Raw genomic sequence first — 19,912 nt, forward strand, 5'->3', positions numbered from 1 at the left:
TCCCTGTCCCTGTATCTGACCATGGCATGGATTGTGTCTAGCATCAGTTCTAGACATTTTAAACCTTATAGTAATAAAACGGCATGTTTTTTTTTTTTTTTTTTTACACACTTCTACATTTCTATAATGGATTTGAACATCCTCAAAATCGACGTAGAGAAGTTCCATATAAGAGGTTAATCTTTCACTTTGTGGCGGAACTCGTCGCTCGGAGCGGGTCAGAAGGTCATGGACGTGTCTCTTTTACATGCAGAGAGCGGAGGAGGACTCGTGTTAATGGAGCTGAGCCATTATGTATCCGATAGTGTCAGGGCTGTTATATGGGCCTGTGCTTACACAGCAGATGGGTTCAATTCAATCGGTGCTTCAAACACAACATAATGAGGAGTTCAGGAGGTTTTCACACCATTTGTGTTTGTTTGCGAAGGTGTTGATTGAACTCATTTAAAAGCAGCTTTGTAGCGCTGTCCTCCTGTGCTATTGAGACGTCGCTCGCTTTTACATGGAAGTTGAGAGGTCGCATCCTTCATATATCTATGGTTTAGTCTTAAAACAAGACCTCGGGTGAACTCACCTCCTCTCTTCTTTTGATCTGTTCAAATGGGTAATGCCAAAGATCACTCGAATGAGCACTACAGGTTTCTTCAGTCTTGTAAAAGCACTTTTTATTTAATATATTTACTCTCAGAACAAGTATTGATCCCTTAAATATAACATTACCCTCATCCTGTCATCCTTGATATGTTGACCTCAGCCTACTACAATGCTTGGCTCCCAAGCAGAGAAGACTTATTGAAATTCTTGGAAGCTATCAGACAATCTACTTTATGTCTTGGCTTTTGTTAATTAGGTTCAGGCACTCGGGAACAGTCAAAGTGCGGTGAAAAACTTGTAAAACTCTTCTCAAACTGCTGCTGTGGCATTATATTCATCTAAGCTTGTTATTTTGTTTATTAAGATCATTGTTTGTGTGCATAGCAAGTTTTCTCAGCACATATCATTTCAGAGGGAACTTTTTACTCCCCCGCCCCAATTAGCAGGTTTAATACACTGAAAATTCTTACTATCCAATCAAGATGACTTGTTTGTGGGATACTGTAACTCAGTTTTATAATTGATATTATTTAAAAGAGAGAGTTCTTGCAGAAATGAAAATGAATCCTCATGTTGTTCCCAACCTGTAAGAAGATATTTTCAGTTTTTTCATGTACACTGGAAAAAAAAAAAATTGTAGTAGAAAAACTGAAATGGTAAATTCTTTCTGTAGGCTGCAGATGTTTTCGTGTTAGCAAGATGACAGTTAGCAAGATGGTTAACCTTGCTAAGAAAAAACAGAGGTTTTCAAGTTTTGTTGTTGTTTATTTCTAAATGTGAAATTTCAAAGAACAAAAAGTAATTTTATTTTATTTATTTACATTTTATTATATTATTATATGTCATATTTCGATTAATTTACAAACAGCAAGTAACACATCAAATTAAACATGAAATTTCAAAGTAAAAATCCTGAAATAGTATTTCCTTTTGTGTGTTAAATAAAAACGGAGCAAAGTTCTTGTTGTTTTTTTTTTTCATTTGTTTTATTTTTCCTGATGTTTTTCAGATAATAACATCAGAATCTTTTTATATATGTAATAACATCAGATTATTTATATATTTGTATATAAATGGCAGTTAACAAATTGAATACACAAATTCGAAGTAGAAAAACTTAAATCATATTTTCTTGGTAAACATACCAATCATCTTTGTTTTATTTACAACAAAAATAAATTTACAGCATGTGATGTTCAAGATTGGATTGATTTTATAAAAAAAAAAAAAAAAGACATTTATTTATGCATGAACTTCATGCAATCAAATCCAACATATTGTGACTCCCATCCCAACTCAAAAAAAAGCCACATTCTTCATACAATCCCAATGTACTCTTAACACAATATGCGTTTTGTTATAATTTAATTGCAGAAGTTGACGTCTTGGAGCCTTCAAAGTCGATGTGCTCAATGCTCATACATCTGCAGCTATTAAAGAGCAGTAATTGTTCACCAGCCAATGCAGTGTTCAATAACCCATGCAGGAGCCTGACAGTGACAGTTGTCTCTTAATTAGGAATTTGAATCTTTAATGCACATGGTTAAAGACAAATAATTAGACAAATATTTCCTCCTCATCCTCTCGTGCGCTGACGTGTGTAACTACCAGGTGACCCCTCGTATCTGCTGCGGTGGTGTGGGGAGTGGCGTTCTGGAGGAAGAGAATGAAAACGTGAAGCTTGTTTCATTTGCATATTACAAAGGAATTAGCACGGCAAGCGCCGGTAACTAGGCTAGCTTTCCTCTTCATTAGAATATCTGAACTGTTATAAATACGCTTCAGATTACGTGATTGTCTTGTTATCTTTTCTTTGCTTTGCTCGCTAATGAGTGGGACAGGGCAGCTAAACGAGCAAGTTCCGTTTACATTATTTGGAATGTGCTTTAATAATGCTCATTAGGCCATTCCCTTTTTTGTTACTCTGCAGCTTTAATTAGATTTCTTTCCCTGTCCCTAATAAGGGCATCCGTGGTTGATAATGCCGGTAATGTATTTGTTACTACAAGATGAGACAAGAAGAAAAAGAAATAAGATTATTTCTCTTTTTAAGTGCCTTTTAATAGAAGGAGGCTTAATTGGGGCTTGTTTGGTTTCCTCTTTTCTTTCATTTCTAACGAGGAATACACTACTGCTCTAGTTTTTCTCGTGTTCAGTAAGCCTGTTTACTTTAGTTTTCATTTAGGCAGTTTTTTTATTTAATATATCTAAAAACAGAACAAGCAGAAAAGTTTGTTGTTTGTTCGTTTTACTGAAGATTTTGCAGGTAATCGTTTAATTTTGTAATTTAATTTAATAGATTTAGTTTTTCTTTTATTTGTTTATTTTCTAGATGTTGCCTAGATTTTTCAAAACTCCAGTCTTTCAGTTAATCAGATATATATATATATATATATATATATATATATATATATATATATATATATATATATATATATATATATATATGATAATAATTTTATTTCGATTTTAACAAACTACATACAAACTCTACATAAAATTTCTTTGCATCTAACAAGTTCCTTGCATTGGGTTTTGTTAAATACTAGATCTTTAAATCTTACATATATTTCATAAAAACAGGGATCTAAAATGTAATCAGATGAGGCCATTTAACACTTGCATGTGGCAAAATTATCATGAATTTTAATTGAATACATTTTTCGACTTCAGCTTTTAACATGAGAAGCTTTGCAGGATATCCCACAAGCCCTGCTGTGAATAAATACACATCCTGTACTCAAACTGACTGTTTTGCCTGAAAATGTTTATCAAATCACCTCTGAAGTCCTGAGAGGGAGGGAGGGAGGGCCGAAAAGGGGAAGTCAGAAAGCCCTGTATCAGACGTTTCTCCTCTCTCTCTCTTTGGCCTTGTAGTCGCAACCCTCTTAAAATCTTGTGTCAGAAGTTGTGCTCCTCTACCCCCCTCTATGGTTGTCACTGGTGATGGGTGACATTGGCGTCTTGACGGCTGCCACCACTGTTTACATAATTTCGACATGGCCGCAGGGAAAAAGAGACTACGGCTGTAACGATCTTCACTTCACACTCCTCCAATTAAAAAGGCCCCAGCTCTGCCACTTAGCATAGTTCTCAGGGAACGGGAATATTCGAACTTAACTTTTCAGCCTGCGGGGATCGGCACCAAAGAAAGATGCCACGGTGGAGTTGAGAGGACGTTTAAGACAGACTAAAGACGCCCCAGTTTTTCTGACAACATCTAAAACGGTGGACGTGACGTGAAATTTGGTGCCAGAAATGCCGAGAATATTTTGCGAGCACTGAAATGTATTTTTGAAGTCAAAATCTATCTTATTGTGAATAGTTTTTGGTTGAAGTAATACTGTATCCAAATATTTTAATATCTATTTCCTTTTTGGCTGTATTTTTATTTTAATACAACTGATCAAGCTCCTAGCATGAAATAAATCACTCTTATTATGCTTAATGAATGCATATGATATTTAGTTTAATGTTCTTTGCTGGAATGTGTCTTCGATTGCTACAGCAATTGCCTGCATACACCTGTGTAATGCTAATGCACTCCCTCCAAAACTTTTCAAGTTCCACTGCAATCGAAGTAGAGAAAAGTGTAGAGAATCATATTCCCAACTGTGACGAACTTTTTTCTGAGAGCCTTCTCATTTGAAAGAGGCCTTTGATGTCTCTAGTCGCTGGAGTTCTGCTTAAGTGAACCGTAATCTCCAGTCTTTATCTCCACCCCTGAAACATGAAATGAATTACCACCAAATTTTCTCCTCTCTCAATTTGGCCCTCACCTTGCAATAGGGGTCATTTCCTTAATTAGGCCCTTGATTTGCCCAGCCATTTATAACCTTTTTGTGTCATCAGGAGAATAGCACAATAATCAATATAAAAAAAAAATTCTGAACAGAGGAGAATGTAAAGTTTGACCCCGTGCACTTGTTTGTGCGACCCTGACAAAAGAAATACATTCTCATTTTTCCTCCTTCAAATCCTTTCCTCATCCTTATAAAATAGCACAAACTCCGTTCCGCCGCATTGTTGGAGGAAGCAGAAATCCGGCACATTAGTGTAATTTTGTAGGCTGAATGGCTCTTTATTCCTTTTCAAAAAGAAAAGCTTTTTTTCTTAAACGTGTCTTAACGTGAGTAACGTCGTCTTACGATGACAGCACTTGTCCGACCTCCGTACCTTACCTTCTCTTGCGCTTTAAGGGTGTATTTATAGAAACGTTGCATTAAGCCTGTGCCGTGTTTTGTTTGTTTGTTGCTTTTTTAGGTACAAGCATTTCTTGAGGGACTTGACAGAGAACACCGGTCCAGACAACCCAGAGTTTCAGCAGCTTTCAAGTAAGAGGCACCGCCGTCTCGCAGTTCGACAAACACTCTCTTATCCTTTTTGCGCTCTGTGACAAAAATGTTGATGGGTTTAGCCTGTCTAGATTTTTATTTTATTTTATCTTTATTGTCAGGATCTATATCAAGCTGCAGAATCGCATTCACCCAGTCACACTTGTTATGCTTGTCAAATTTGCTTTCCACTCTAGTTTGTCACTTACAGAGCAATCTAAAAAGAGATCACTCAACGTGTTTGTGATGATGAGGTGCTTTGCAGAGATAAGCATTGCAGAGGATACCATGGCCTGTTGAAGAAGGTGCAAAAGCTGAAATCGTTTCATACAGTGCCAAAACAAACCTGTGTCTTAAAAGGAAAAAAGTTTTAAAGCTGGCAGCCTAAAAAAGACAGCCTCCCTTGTCTTTGTTAGGGTAACAAAGAACAACTCTGGGCCCGTTGTAGCGCTCACGCATTGTTCTTGGGTTATCGGGTGACTTTGCTTGCCAAAGATGAAAGTATGGCATAGCTTAACGTGAGTCTAAATTCCCAATGTGGATTTTGACATAATTAATAGAGACCAGATCTGAGGATATCAACCATGTGAAATATAAATAAATAAAATCTCCGGCATCAACAGAAGCCCCGATAATGACTCATTTCTATCGTCAAATAAACAGCAAATCCCACTTAAGAGCCAGTGTACACAAGGAATTATTTATGTGTATCAATTAAAATCTCATTGGTTGCTTGCTGCTTTTGCTTACAAATTAAAACAGCCCCTGATTCTAAGATGAAGGTACGTATCCAGATTTGGCCCTCCGTTGCCTCTTCCTCTTCTCATTAGAGCTGCTTTTTAAGTTCACTAGCTTTTTTTTTTTTTTTTTTTTTTTTTTGAAGAGAGAGAAATAGAAAAGGTTTCCTCAACCAGCCTGGGCATATTGTAAAGGGAATTATTTAAAAACAACCCCAGACAAATTATATTGATCTTATTAAGCAAACTAGCAGTGGAACAGCCTTTGTTGTTGTTTTCCAGTTTTCTTTTTGTGTGTTGATTTTTTTCTTTTTTTTTTTTTCTTTTTTTTTTCTCGTATGTAGCGAAGCGCCACTGTTTTAATTATCAGAGTTGCTGCATACGTCAATTGCATGCGTTTTGGAATTTCCAACTTCTGTATTTGCCTACAGCCAAGTATCTTCTGAACTCGTCCGCAAAAGACTGTCAAAGGTTAATTTAAAAAAGTTAACACTCGAGAACTCCTCGGACCGAGTTCTGTTTAAACATACTGAATGTCTAAAATAAGAAGACCGAGAGAAAGTGTTCGTAGAATGTGAAATGAGATGGGATTAATAATGCATCAGCCATAGCTCTGTTGAAACATAATTATAGAGAGTTTTCTTAAAAGGGAAGGACTGAGAGACGTACATAGAGAGGCCCAGTCATCTCTAAAAAGTCACTTTGTTTGCTTTTGCTTGTAATTGTTCTAAAGATTATTTTACTATGAAGCAAACGCCCCGAACGCTGTGTTCATAGTCTGAATTGTTAGTCAATAAGATCAAAGCTGGGTTTAAAATTAGGATCCATCTTCTTGTTTGTTTGTTTTTTTTTCTTAATGAGTTGATGTCTTAATTAGTTAATGAATTCCCGGTACGGGAATTGGTGAAATGTTTTCTCAAAAAATGTTGGTTTCAATTTACATTTAGATAACGTTTTGACGCTTTTATGCTTTTTGACGCTTTTTATTGCAACAGCTTGCTTCCAATAAACCAATGAACCTGCAGAAATCAGTTTTGTACAGAAACCATGTTTATCAGACAGACGCAAACACAAAAGTTTCAGATGTGTAGGCCTTGTGCGTTTGATGGCTAGCACAACATCCTATGGCAAGGTCTTCACCTAATCAGTGGTTTTTGGATGCGTTAATGCACCCTCATCTTTCTCCAGGGGGTTGATGGTGAAATCAAACATTGTGTGGAGGCCAAAAACAAACCGTTATTATCATATGCAATAATGCAGTCTGCATAATGCATGACTGCCTATGGGTGTGCACTTATTAGTGTGTCATGTTGTTGTATTACTCGTTTGAGACTCGTAATAAATTCAAAATTGCATAAAAAGGGCACACTCGTGTTCATAATGAACTATGTGTACTTTTTTGTGAAACCATCAAATTATATAGTTAGGGTAATGATTTAACACTACAAAGAAGTGCATATATTGTTGTTATTTACAATAGATCATAGATTTGCATTACATCAATGCCATTAGTACACACAAACAATTATGCATTTAAACATGTTCATTACTGAATGTGGAGTCAGTAATAAATCTGTGAACAAACACACAAGACTGAAGCTTGTCACTTTTTGATGTCAAATAAGGTTTCGAAATCTGGTTTCATTGATGCGCCTTATCTGCAATGTGTCATAGTCATGTGAAGTGTTTACCTACATGACAGAAAACTAAAAAAAAAAAACTGTTTTTAAATGTACACAGTGTGACATGATTCAGTCTTTCATTGTGTGCTTGGCATATGGTGAAATTTTAGTTTGTTGTGCCTGCACAGTTTAGTTATGTATCCATTCAGTCCCTCCTGCTGTTTATGCCATGTGTCCTCTCGGTGCAGAGGCAGTGAAAGCCGTCTCAGAGGTGGCCCAGCGGATCCAGGACAACGCTCGCAGCCATGAGAACCACCTTCAGCTGCGCAGAGTACAGAAACAGCTGAAGGGCCGAAAGACCAGAATCCTGACTCCAGGTTAGAGACTGTGATCTTCCATTCTTTTTATCTCCCAGAGCTCCGTGGAGAGCCAGAGAGTTAAGCGGATAAAGGAGGTTAGGTGGAAGACTCTTGAAAAGTAGTCTTGTTTAAAAGAGACCCAGCTGTTTGCCCATTATCAATAGAGGTGGGTTTGTTTTTGCCAGGCACAATCGTAGTCTCCATTGAGAGAATTAACTGAATTTATTGACAAGTTCTCACCGCTAATTGGTAATGGAAGGAAAGTGTGTCTTAAGTCAGTTCTTTCCATCTTTGTTCTCTTTTGGTACTTGTGGAGTGGAGGTCCTTTCTTCCTTCTTATTTATCCCAAGGGACAATGCCCATGTGTGAAACTAAAGAGAAGGAGATGGAGAAGGAAGGGAGAGAGAGAAAAAGACAGATAGGGCCTTGTCTTGAATGACTTGGCCTGCCAATCTCCCTCAGGACCAATTAGTGCCTCTCCTCATCTTGTGGGCCGGCAGATAAAAAGGAAGTTGGGAAAAAAGGGAGCGAGAGAGAGTTTGTATTTGCACAAAGGTGGTTGGAAGGCTGGCGGTGAATACCCAACGAGCACTGGGGTCATTTCACACAGTTCCGGATGTAGGAAGAGTGTAAAAAAACCCTCTCATCCTGTTTTTCCAGGACTCTAGAATTCTACAGAGGTCCTTTCTCTTGTCCAATAAGGATTCTTTTCTTCCACTTGCACTTTTTCTGACTTCAGAAGGCCGAACCAAACCAGGCCATCCCAGCTTATCTCACCCAACCCCTCCGTTTCCTCAAATGTGCCCTAACGAAAATGATGCTTGACAGATGAGAGGCTTCTGAGCCCCTGAACAATATTAAGTGGCCGGCTTGGAGATAAGGGCAGTGTAATTCTCAGACGCAAAGCTTGAATCAATGGGACATTGATACGGCAGACAGACTGTCTGTTTCCTTGGAGTCCACGACAGTACATTGCCGCCACCACAGCTTTCCAAGGGCCAAGCTGGAACTCTTCGACCTGCAGAGCGTAATAGAAAGGCAAAGAGCGAAAGATGAGACCATTCCATGTCCTTTGGATGGCACTACAACCCCCCCCCCCACCCTCAGTCAGTTAAGTGCAAATCTTATGACAATTTTCACTGCCATTAATCCAGAAGTGTTATTGTTCAGGTATCTTGTATTGTTTTATCTGCCATAAGTTGTTGGTCCAAAATAGAAGAGTGACCAATTACCATAATTACAGGATTCTGACTTGGATAAAGGACTCACACATTCACATAGAGCTTGAAATTACAACTTGTAGACTGAGAATGTACAGACTTTACATCCCGTAATTACAGTAATTCCAACATGACATGAATGCACCACAACCATAGAAGACCGTCATTTACTCGTACTTGCGGCAATGAATCCAGCATTGTGTGATTGTCAAGTTCACATTGGTACGATTGCCTCCATTCATGTACCCACATAGTGTTTCGGCCTTAAAGTCACAATTGTTTATACAGTTGAGTAACCTAAATCAGACCACAACTTTAAAGAGGGCTCCTGGGCTTTGAATACTGTAGATGAACACCTGAATCCCATTTTAACTGGCATGAAAGGGTAACCTCTCCAACAAAAACTTCTCAAAATTAACAATGATCTGATTTGCCATTCCATCACTTTCAAATCAAGAAGTGCTTTTATGTGTCTCTGGGTCTTTGGCATGGTCACATCAGGAGGACCCCGGCCACTTTGTAGTGCAACGTTTAGCACCCTGCAAACCACTAGGTCCTTTGTAGCTGGGCGGAGGTGTTCTTTGACAGGGAAAGTTGAAAGCATTCAACATGAAGAGGGAGATCTCAAGTTCCTGCTCTTTGAACTGAGCTGATGACGCCTTCCTTGGATATGTCAGTCCAAACCAGGGATGGATATTTGAGGAAGAGGCATACAGTTTCACATTAAACAGAAGCTGGGTTTCTTTCCCATTTTACCTGATGTTTTTTTTTTTTTTTTTTTTGGCACTGGGTGCTTGTTATTGAGTTTGTACACTTATTAGTATTGTGGATGTGCAACTGAAATCATCAGGAATGACTTTCCTGCATGATCCAGATGGAACTTGACCATGTAAATCCATGTTACCACTTTAAAAGAAGCCAAAGAAACCATTAAATCCAATCTGCACATGTCACCTGGCAGTATCACAGAATGTCTTCATTGTTGCCTCATATTAAACCTGTGGCATTTTTAAAAAGCCGTTTGACCCCAACTTGACCTCTCTGCTAATCATAGAGTGCTCGCCTGTCGCTCAGAGCATCCATTTTGAGCTCCGCACTCTTGCTATCGCCAGAGCTGCAATCACAAGGTTCACTGGGGCAATTAAGGAATCAGTTGCAGGAATGAAATTTCATCTTATCTATCCAAATGTCAGCATCTAATTTAGTTTCCATCATGCAACTGCCAATCACCGGGAAGGGAGATTGGTTGTCTCTTTTCCGTGTCATGTAAACCTTCTGCTTTTTATTCTCTGCTTGAAATTGACTTTTAAGGTATACAATAGGTAAGTCCTTCAACTATTTCCCTGTTATCTCTTCTTGTCTTAGGGAGGTGGTATATTCGGGAAGGCTGGCTGAAGACAGTGCCCCCTAAAGGCACGGAGGCAAAACCTAAGATGTTTTACCTTTTCTCTGACATCCTGCTCCAGGCCAAACCGTGCAGTCCCATACATCCTACCAATGGGGATAAGTTTGCCTGCCAGCGAATCTACCCATTAAAAGAGTGCACAGTGGACAAAGTCTTCGGCCACACCAAAAGCCAGGGAGGCCTTATTAGTGTAAGTTTAAACAATCGGATGGAGTTTGCCATGTTTATAAGTCAGATGGATTTATTTTATTAAAATCTGAATCTGGTTAATAATTCAGTTCAGATATTTTGGTATGAAGTGTGGTACTCCTGAACCACCAACTGTACTAAAAGTAATCTGTGTGAAGTTAATCTTATGACAGTGTTCACACTTTTCTTGGAAATCAACTTACTACTGGCATACTTATGATTATCTCTGCATTTTGGAAAATTTATCCTAATAACGGAAGGTTCTCCTAATGAAGCAGGAGGTTTAAAAAATGCATCTCCTGCTTCATTACATGCATCCCCGTCAGATGGGGATTTGGGTGAACTGAAAATGATTGAATGCACAATACATTAGATATTATTGGAATAATTATAATTGATTTTTAGATTTATGTAATCAATGCATTCCATTTTTATTGGTGGATCAGTGTATTCTCTCAAGCCCAATTCTGTGGAGTATAACACGTTTATCCATTAAAATTCCTCATAGGCACTGTTGAAATCCATCAAATATATATGAACCGTACAGTATGTCCCTCCCCACACTTGGTGTTCTCAGAATGCCTTGATCTTCAAGTTAGCAAAAATGATCAAGCTATCATTCTCATTCTTGCACTAATTACTCGAGGTCCTCATAAGGCTTCAAGTTTTAATGTCTCCACATGGCTTGATCTCTTTCCAGGTCTCTGTGCTGCTGCTGCTGTGTGACAAATTGTCTAAATTATCTCTGCACTCTCATAAAACATTCAGACGACTGTATCGTACACCACAAAAGCGTTTATGTGATGCAATTTGGGTTTTGGAAGTGCCTAGTCTGATCAGTATACAGAAATTTATTCTCTTATTTTGGTTATAAAATACCATGAATCTGAGAAATGTGTTTAATGCTCAAAGATTGAATGGCAATTTGGCCCTTTGATGTTTTACAATATTGACATTGACATTTAAGGTCCCAGAACTACCACACTATCATGTTGCAGGTATGCTTTTTTGGCATGTGGAAAAAGGCCATCAGCTGTAAAGAACTGTGAAAAAGCATCTTCCCGAAAGCCTGTCGGCGCTCCACACTCCTCTCCTCTCCTCCGCTTGGGCCGCGGCCGAGGCAACATATTATCTAATGGCTAGAAATGGCATTTCATTAGCCTGTTATCCCACAGAGGCCTCAAATGCATACTCAATAGCATTAGGTGTAATTTCTCATAAGGACACATTATTGATCCACCCGCCTCCCACCAGGACCGAAGGGGAAAGAGGCTGTCAGCGCTCTCTGGCCCCACCCCAGCCAGGCCGTGAAGAATTAGAGCAAAATTACATTTGACAGCTGGAAATGCCATGGCAATCTATATGCAAAGTTTGAAAGTAGTAGTAGTAGAGGAAAATGCGTTATGAAAATTCTGGCTCCCTCTCTTCTATCCATTTGTCTAGATGAGAGAATGTTTTTATACGGATAATTTCTTCCCTCCTTTTCTCTATCTCTCGCATTTCCCATCTTCTCTTTTCGTCTCTCCAGCTTCCTCTCGCGGCTCCCCGTCTTTCTTCCTCCGCCTCCTTGAATATTATTCTGCATCCATTCCCTTTGATGTATAAATAATCAAGTGAAATTATGTGCGTCGAAGAGCCTCCATGCTCCACCGTATGCATTATACAAAGTAATTTCTACCTAAGAGGGTCAAATTTCCTGACAAATCCCTAATTACCGCATCGCAATAGAAGTGGAATATATTTGTGCATAGATCAGGCCACCCGTCTCCCCGTGCGGCGGACCCCTAATATCGTGCTCCGCTTTGCCTCGCTCACTGAACTCGGTAATTAGATAATACTTTTGATGATGGTTCATTTGAAATCTTAATCTATTTAATACCTAATGAGAAACAAGCCAACCCCCCACCACCCCACCCCGGACCGTCATTACTTTTTACCAGGTGTCCATTAAAGACCTGGCTCTGCTCATCATTGCGATTCTGTCCCCAGCCGTAATAAAGATTAAGCCTGATTATTGATATGCTGTCGGTAACTGCTGCCATTTCCTCCACTCGGGCGGCCTCAGGTAAATGCGAAAGGTCATTTAATATTTTCAAGGCCCCAATTATAATCCGCTAATGGGTCCCTGTTGTAATTATTCTGAGGATAATGCCTCTGCCTTTGTTTGGGGTTGGATGGTTCCCGTTGTCTTGTTTGACATGTGTAATCTAGCAGTAAAGTCTGCTCAGTGCGGATGAGTGATGGTAATTGCTGTTGACTCAAGGATGAGCCATCTGAGATGTGCAGAGCTCACAAAACTTGTCCTCGAAGTGCAGATCATTGGCAAATTAGCAGCTGAGAGCATCAACTGGCACATCTGTGTGCCAGTGTTCTGTAATGCTTTGTGGATGGATTAAGTTGTCTCACATACAATGGTGTGTGCAAAAAAAAATTAATCTCAAGGCCAGTTAAGCCTTTACAATGCCTAATTGTGGCTGTTCGTCCTTTACGTCTTTAGGCTATATGCCTGAAGAACTGTGAAGTGAGTACTGTGAATTGTAAGATCACAAATGTTTGAGATTTTGAGACCGTGGTCCGTGTAAACACTGGAGGCAATGCTAAAAAAAACTAGTTCATGGACGCCCTCTAGTGATCCAATGGAATTATGTGCACAACAACAAATGTTGGTTTCATATGCCTTTGAAAGACCATTTTTGAGAAGTTTTAGTAAAAAGTAATTTTATATATTAAAATATATATGAGTGGTTTTTTTATTTATAATGCCAACATTTAAAAGCGTTTGTAATTATTTTACGTTTTTTTTCTTCATCATAATATTGTGACTTTAATTACTTGCCAATTGTGCCCACCAAAAACGTCAGTTTCTCAAAAATTAAAAGCATGGTCATCATAGAAGAGGTTTAATGCATTTCTGAATAAATGAATATACGACATGAACATATTTCATTGACCCTTATACCTAAGAAACAAATGCTTAATCAGTTGAAAAATGATCCCACCAAATTCACTGCTTTTCAATGTCCTTCAGCAGTTTCTATCACACACAAACTCCCAATCTCTTCCTCCAACTGAATATTTTCTCTCTTCTAGTTGACCTTCGCCAGGGCCAAACTACTTCTAATGTCAGATGATCAGGTGGACATTAATGATTGGTACCGTAGCCTCTGCTTGGCAATCGGGTGAGTATATCAGTCCACACAGGGATACTCAAAATTCAGGTTACCAGCCCAAAAATGTCAATCCACCAAGACTGTGACGTTAAAACATCAACACAACTCATAATCATCAGCCTTTTACGCTGTAGTCGGTGTTAGCATAACATCAGTGGCCTTCACTCTCTCACAGGATCTGAGGGCAGGGCCTGGTTGACATGGGCCGAGCTCGTCACAGGGGACAGTCCCAACTCTAAGGCTAGGCTAATTAGTTTAGCACTGTCTGAGTGATTGGGAGGGATAAACTGTCAACTCGTGCCATCTTCATAGTGGGGGAGCTCCTCACATGTGGCCTTCTGCCCAACCTACAGGCCCAGGGGAACACAATTAGAGACTGAGCTGGACAGGATGTGGTAGCTGAGGTCAGAGGTGATCGCTACTGTATGAGGGGGAACACTGTGTGTGTGGGCATGTTTTTGTGACATGTCGGGACACAACCCTGTATAATGACATGGGTATGACACGGGTATTACAAGGAGAGTGTGACTTATGAGGACATAACCCATGTCCCCATTTTTCAAAACGCTTATAAACCATACAGAATGAGTTTTTTTGAGAAAGTAAAAATGCACAAAGTTTCCTGTGAGGGTTGGGGTTAGGGGTAGGGTTGGTGAAGGGCAAGGAGAATATACAGTTTCTACAGTATAAAAACCATCACGCCTATGGGATGTCCCCTCATTTCACAAAAACAAACATCTGTGTGTGTGTGCGTGTATGTGTGTGTGTGTGTGTGTATGTATATATATATATATATATATATATTAGTGCTGTCAATCGATTAAAAAAAATTAACTAATTAATCGCACAATTTTTTAAAATTAATCGCGATTAATCGCGATTAATCGCAATTAAAAGACTGAAACTTTTTGGATATGTAAATGTAAAATGTAAATAATTAATGTAAACTCAAAACAAAGAAACTATTTAAATTCAAAATATGATTGTTTATTGGAATTTTTGTTTAACTTGTAACACAGATTTTCTCATGTAAACAACATACCTGTAATAAACCATCAATATCCTCCAAATTAACTGTTGGCTTGAAAGCCATATTTATTACAGAAATAAAAACACAGGCATGTAAGTACCATTTGAATTTCAAAACAATCAATGCCAATAAAAAACAAAAATGATTTCCATGTTGAATTCTAAGTGGACTGCAAAAAAATTCCAAAGTATAGTCATTGCCAGTGCTTTAAGTGGGCCAGTACGCACAGGTACTCAGTACAGCCACTTCCAAATATAGCTCTTGAGCGTACCGCCACCTCTCCGTGCGCCCAGAACGTGCTTTTAGCGCTCATTTGGACATCTGTTTTAATAGAGGTTTTAATCTTTTACCTGCACTGCCGATTTTCAGAGCGCCCTTCACAATGCAAGCTTCCTAATTCATCCCACCCAGAGCATAAACTACATTACCCATTCACCCTTAAGTTATACAAGTGAATAGCGCATGTGTCGCTTTTCCCACTGTTAAGTGTCAACAACTCAACGTGGCCGGAGAAGGTGTGTGAAACTCGTTGTGAGTTATACTAAAGCAAAATCTTGAGTATTTATTGTCTGATAAACATTAAAAACTGTCTGCGGAGGTTGAGTCGTCCTGCAGCCCCCGCTGGCTGCTCATTGGCTGCAGCATCTTTTTTCTAAGTTCTAAAAAAATACCGTAGACGGCAAGGCACAAATTTAGATATTCATTTATCTAATTAATCTATAGCCTATGCACAAAGACAATATGATCTTTTTGTCCCCTTTTTGTTTTAAAGCTTGATGAAGAGAGAGAGCGCAAGTTGCTGCAGCTGCGAGGACAGTGATGCACGCGCACAGGAGTGATTGACAGTTCGCGGCACTGTGTACAAAAAATACTCCGCTACACAATTATTTCGTTATTTTCCTTTAAGCTTATTAACGTTAGCGGTACAGAAAGGTCTGATTTACGCACTGTTACAGTCATTGTTTTTTTTTTTTAAAACAATGACATTTGAGTTCATGATTTTAATGTTGCTGTTTCTTGTGGCAGACTAAATGAAGAGTAATGTTTCTTGTGGCAGACTGAAGAGTAATCCGGCAGAGTTTTATACTGAAACTTTCCGTCTAAAAGTCCTTCCTTGGTCTTATCCATATTTCTTTGCACGTTGAACACACATAGGCCACAACTGGAAATAAAAAAACTGCAACCGCGTTAATTGCGTTATTTTTTTTTAACGCGTTAAATATTTCAAATTAATCGAATGCGTTAACGCGCTAATTTTGACAGCACTAATATATATATATATATATATATATATATATATATATATATATATATATATAGTTTTATTTGAATTCAATTCACTTTATATTATCCAGACGGTTGTTTTACCTTGAAATTTCTGACATTTGAGAAATGGACCCGCCAACAACCCCAAACCCAGTTTTTACTCAGTTTTTACCATTTTGTCCTCATTTATTTATTTTTTCTTTGCGGTATAGAAACCTAATGTATCATTATTTGACCCATTTAGATTGTGGGATCCATTTGTGTCCTTTTTTAATTACCTTCATATCTGACACAAGCCATGACACTGATCCGTGTCACATGACTTTCAACTGCCATTCAGATTTTGTATTCATTCCACTCCATGATTATCTTCAATGCAAATGTAATCGTTTCCTTTCATGAAACACTATCAGATTCCCGTTATTGATACGGGATTATGTTATTGCTATTGCTTGTGTTTGGGAAATACAATCTATGAGCTTATTTTCAGTTGTTGCATACCAGTAATCTTGATGCCACTGATTATTGACTCAAGACCACAAATGTATCGAGGCCCTTAAAGGCATCTGAAACTTAAGAACATATCATTCCCTCCAATTTCCTTCGCCATATGCCTTAAACTCAACATCACCAATTCAGTCATACAAAAAAAAGTTAGCCAGAGTATGATACATTGTACAGCTGAGAGGTTTTACTTGTAATATCTGTGATGTTTTGGGGGGTTTTCCTCACTAGAGGAATATTATTATACAAGATGAACATGGTTTAAGTTTCACTCACACATATGCAGATACACACCAGTATGAGTTGTTGCCATAGGGACTCAATCACCTTGCAGTCGATGGTTTCGATGACATGAGGTGAAGGCGGCTGGAGCCTTATGACAAAACTGAGCATCTCTCATCGAGGCAGATCCACTCGACTCTATGGTCAGATAGACGCCTCCTATACAAACCAAATACTCCCCTTTCATGGCACCAGAAAAAAACACACACAAATATCCTGCACTATAGACACATTGTCTCGTGTCGGATCAAAAAAAAAAGAAGGTAATGATCAGTGTGTTTTAGAGGACTGAAATTCAGAACATTTTTAGTTACTTAACTTTTATTTTCTTCTACTTCTGATTTAGTTAACCATCCCAGTTTAACACTCTTGTCACTTTCTTTGTCTTTTTTTTTTAAATAATAATAATAATTATTATTATTATTATTATAAAAAAATATATATTGATCCATAAAAAAATAATGTACTGTTGATCCACGGATAGTGAAAATACATCCGTTTATTTTGTAATCATTTATTAACAATAATGAATAATAATATGAAGAATTTTTTAAACATTATTTTTAATTTATCTTTCTCATACTTTTTAGTTGTTGTTTTTTCTGCCACTTTCTTAATCCTACAGTTCATATGTGTGTCTAAATTATTATTTAAATGCTAAATTATTCTTTTTATTTTGAGTAGTATTATAAAAAAGTGGGCGTATATCATTTTCTCCTGTAATTTCAGTTAAACACAAAAAATGTAAATTTACTGCAGCTTAATTTCCCCCTTAAAATGCATATAGTATTAACTGTAATTTGTGTAATTTCATATTATATGCAATTTAAAGGGGAAAATTATTTTTTTTGTGCTTAACTAAAAGATCATAATAAAAACCAAATATTTTTGGGTGAACTGTGCCTCTACTGCAGCAAACTTCGCACAGTCATACCAGAAATACCTAAAAATGCACATTTCATGTTGGAATTCAGTTATGTTTGTGTTTTCATCAGTTTCATCATTAAAAAGTAGCTAGTTAATACTGTTTGGGTTTCATCTCAAAACGGCAGTAATAAGAGCTGGAAGGTTTTTTTTTTCTATGCGAGGTACGAGTTTTACAAACATGTACAACACGTCTCAGTGTAACAAGAGCTGCAGCTTGAAGAGGTGCTCTGAGTTTGTCATCTGTATTAAAATGTCAGATTAGCATCAGGTATGACATGAAAGAGGAGCTAATGATGTGGTTTCCTACTCCAGCTTCTAGATTCCTGTTTTAATGACTGATCTTAACTGTTTCCCTGGTTCAGTTGATGACAGATGGTCTCGTTTTCCATCCCAGGCAGCTGAAGTCAAAGAATACAGTGGTGCACAGGAGAGACGAGCTGTGTAGAAGGCCAATCAGATCGGATCCAGACAGTCAGAACACTCCAGAACTGCAGCAAACACGTGGAATAAAACGGACCGTGGTCAGTTGTTGTTTCATGGTTAATTAAAACTAATGTCAAAATTCTTAATGTTATTACCGTAGTTAATTACATGCATTTAAACATTTGTGGCTTCTCTAATGCAGATGTTGGATGAAGAGGTTTGGGAACACAGAGGGGGTCAAAGCAGCAGTTCCGTCCCTTTAACAGGGGAGAGCGCCACCAAGAGGCTGAAGCCTAATGAAGCTCCTGCTGCAAGGTAGTTTTACTGCATGTTTCACGTGAGCAGACTCTGATATAACAATACTGTGCCATCTCTATTATCTTAACCAGTATATTATTTACTCAAACTTGTAATGATTTTTTTGATGGTCTGAAGAAAAGGTCTTTTTATGTTGTGTATATATGAAAACATGTACCTGCATTGGAAATCTGAATAGCATAATACCGCTCACATTGTTAATGCAGATCACAGGAGTCTTCTGGATCAAGCTGCGTCATACTGTGAGGAGGTTCAGATTCGGAAAAGAGCTGGAAGGTCTGCCCACTGACGGAATGAAGGAGTGGAGGTGATTTAGGATGAATGCAATGTACATCTACTACATACTGCTGCATTTTTTTTTCCATATGCCAAAGAATATGGTGCAATGCAGGCTTAATGCTTTTAAGATTTTTATACTGAGATGTCTTACTATTTAAAGTGTAATTCGATACAGAATTACAGAATTAATGGCAAAAATCGAACAAAAAATACAGAAATATCATGTATAGTAACAGAATCTTTATCCATTCACAGACTCTGAATAGAAATGACTTTAGTGCAAAACCATAGATTACTGTTTATCGTCACATTTTTAATATGAAATAATTTGGTGCAATACGATTTTTTGGTTTGCATGAGATTTTGCTCTGTTAGACACTGGACAAAAGGGAAAACCTGTTTTTATATATACTGAATGTTGTTTTAATTATACTCTCGATACTTAATGCAAATATATACACGCTTGTCTGCTTGTGTTAATTAAACTTTTACTGTTAGATCCGTTTAGGGTTGTGATTGTTACTAACTCTGTTACACTGGCCAATATTATATTTTGCATGTGACTTAATAAAAGCTCAGTGATTTGCTCTAAACAAGCTTCATTAAATCTAAAACTACAACTATTTTTACTGTTCATGCTCTGGTGAGCACTGCCCTCTTCTGGAATATTGTTGATCACTCAGGTCCAGCATGCATGTAGTGGTTTGTTTGTAATGTTAGATAGAATCAGTTGCAGCATCAGTAGTAGGTTATTACCAGAAGAAAGTATATTTAAGTATTTCTTAGTTCTTTGTTTGTTAATTAATGTTAACTATATTTGTAGTTATCTTTCCACACAATCATAAAAATCTTGGAAATATAAGGGAGCTTGAAAACTGATTTCCAAGTCATGTTAAAATCAGAAATTTCTGTAGTAAAATTATTATACATGATTTAAAAATGAAAGAAAGATCCGTTGGCCACATGGTGGCAGCACTCTGCTTTTTTGTAATTTTATAAAGCATTGACCCTGTCTATTTTTAGACTCCTGTTATATTATATTGGATAGGAAATTCATGCATTATTGTTTTCATCTTCATTTTGGCCTTTATCATCACTGCACGCTAAACAGCTGTGAGGTAGAGTCCATTTACGGTTTCAAAACAGGCATTTGGATCACTCCGTTGCGGCTGATGCAACAGCATCTGATTTCTGAAACTGCCAGCAATTACCCGGTTGAATACTTGGCTCAATTTTTGCAATTTGCACCTCAT

At 37.9% G+C, this 19,912-nt stretch overlaps 1 protein-coding gene across 1 annotated transcript in view; it reads left to right on the forward strand.

The window, feature by feature from the left end:
- Positions 1-19,252, forward strand: part of arhgef39 (Rho guanine nucleotide exchange factor (GEF) 39) — a 37,207-nt gene extending 17,955 nt beyond the window's left edge. The window contains exons 6-12 of the mRNA XM_026255676.1: positions 4,858-4,928; positions 7,536-7,664; positions 10,232-10,461; positions 13,551-13,639; positions 18,034-18,160; positions 18,265-18,377; positions 18,587-19,252. Coding sequence (XP_026111461.1) covers positions 4,858-4,928; positions 7,536-7,664; positions 10,232-10,461; positions 13,551-13,639; positions 18,034-18,160; positions 18,265-18,377; positions 18,587-18,626 — 799 coding nt within the window. The 3' untranslated portion in view covers positions 18,627-19,252. The remainder of the gene's footprint in view (positions 1-4,857; positions 4,929-7,535; positions 7,665-10,231; positions 10,462-13,550; positions 13,640-18,033; positions 18,161-18,264; positions 18,378-18,586) is intronic.
- The last annotated feature ends 660 nt before the right edge of the window (positions 19,253-19,912 follow it).

Source organism: Carassius auratus, unplaced genomic scaffold (assembly GCF_003368295.1).
Source record: "Carassius auratus strain Wakin unplaced genomic scaffold, ASM336829v1 scaf_tig00045620, whole genome shotgun sequence".
In the NCBI taxonomy this organism is placed as follows: Eukaryota; Metazoa; Chordata; class Actinopteri; order Cypriniformes; family Cyprinidae; genus Carassius; species Carassius auratus.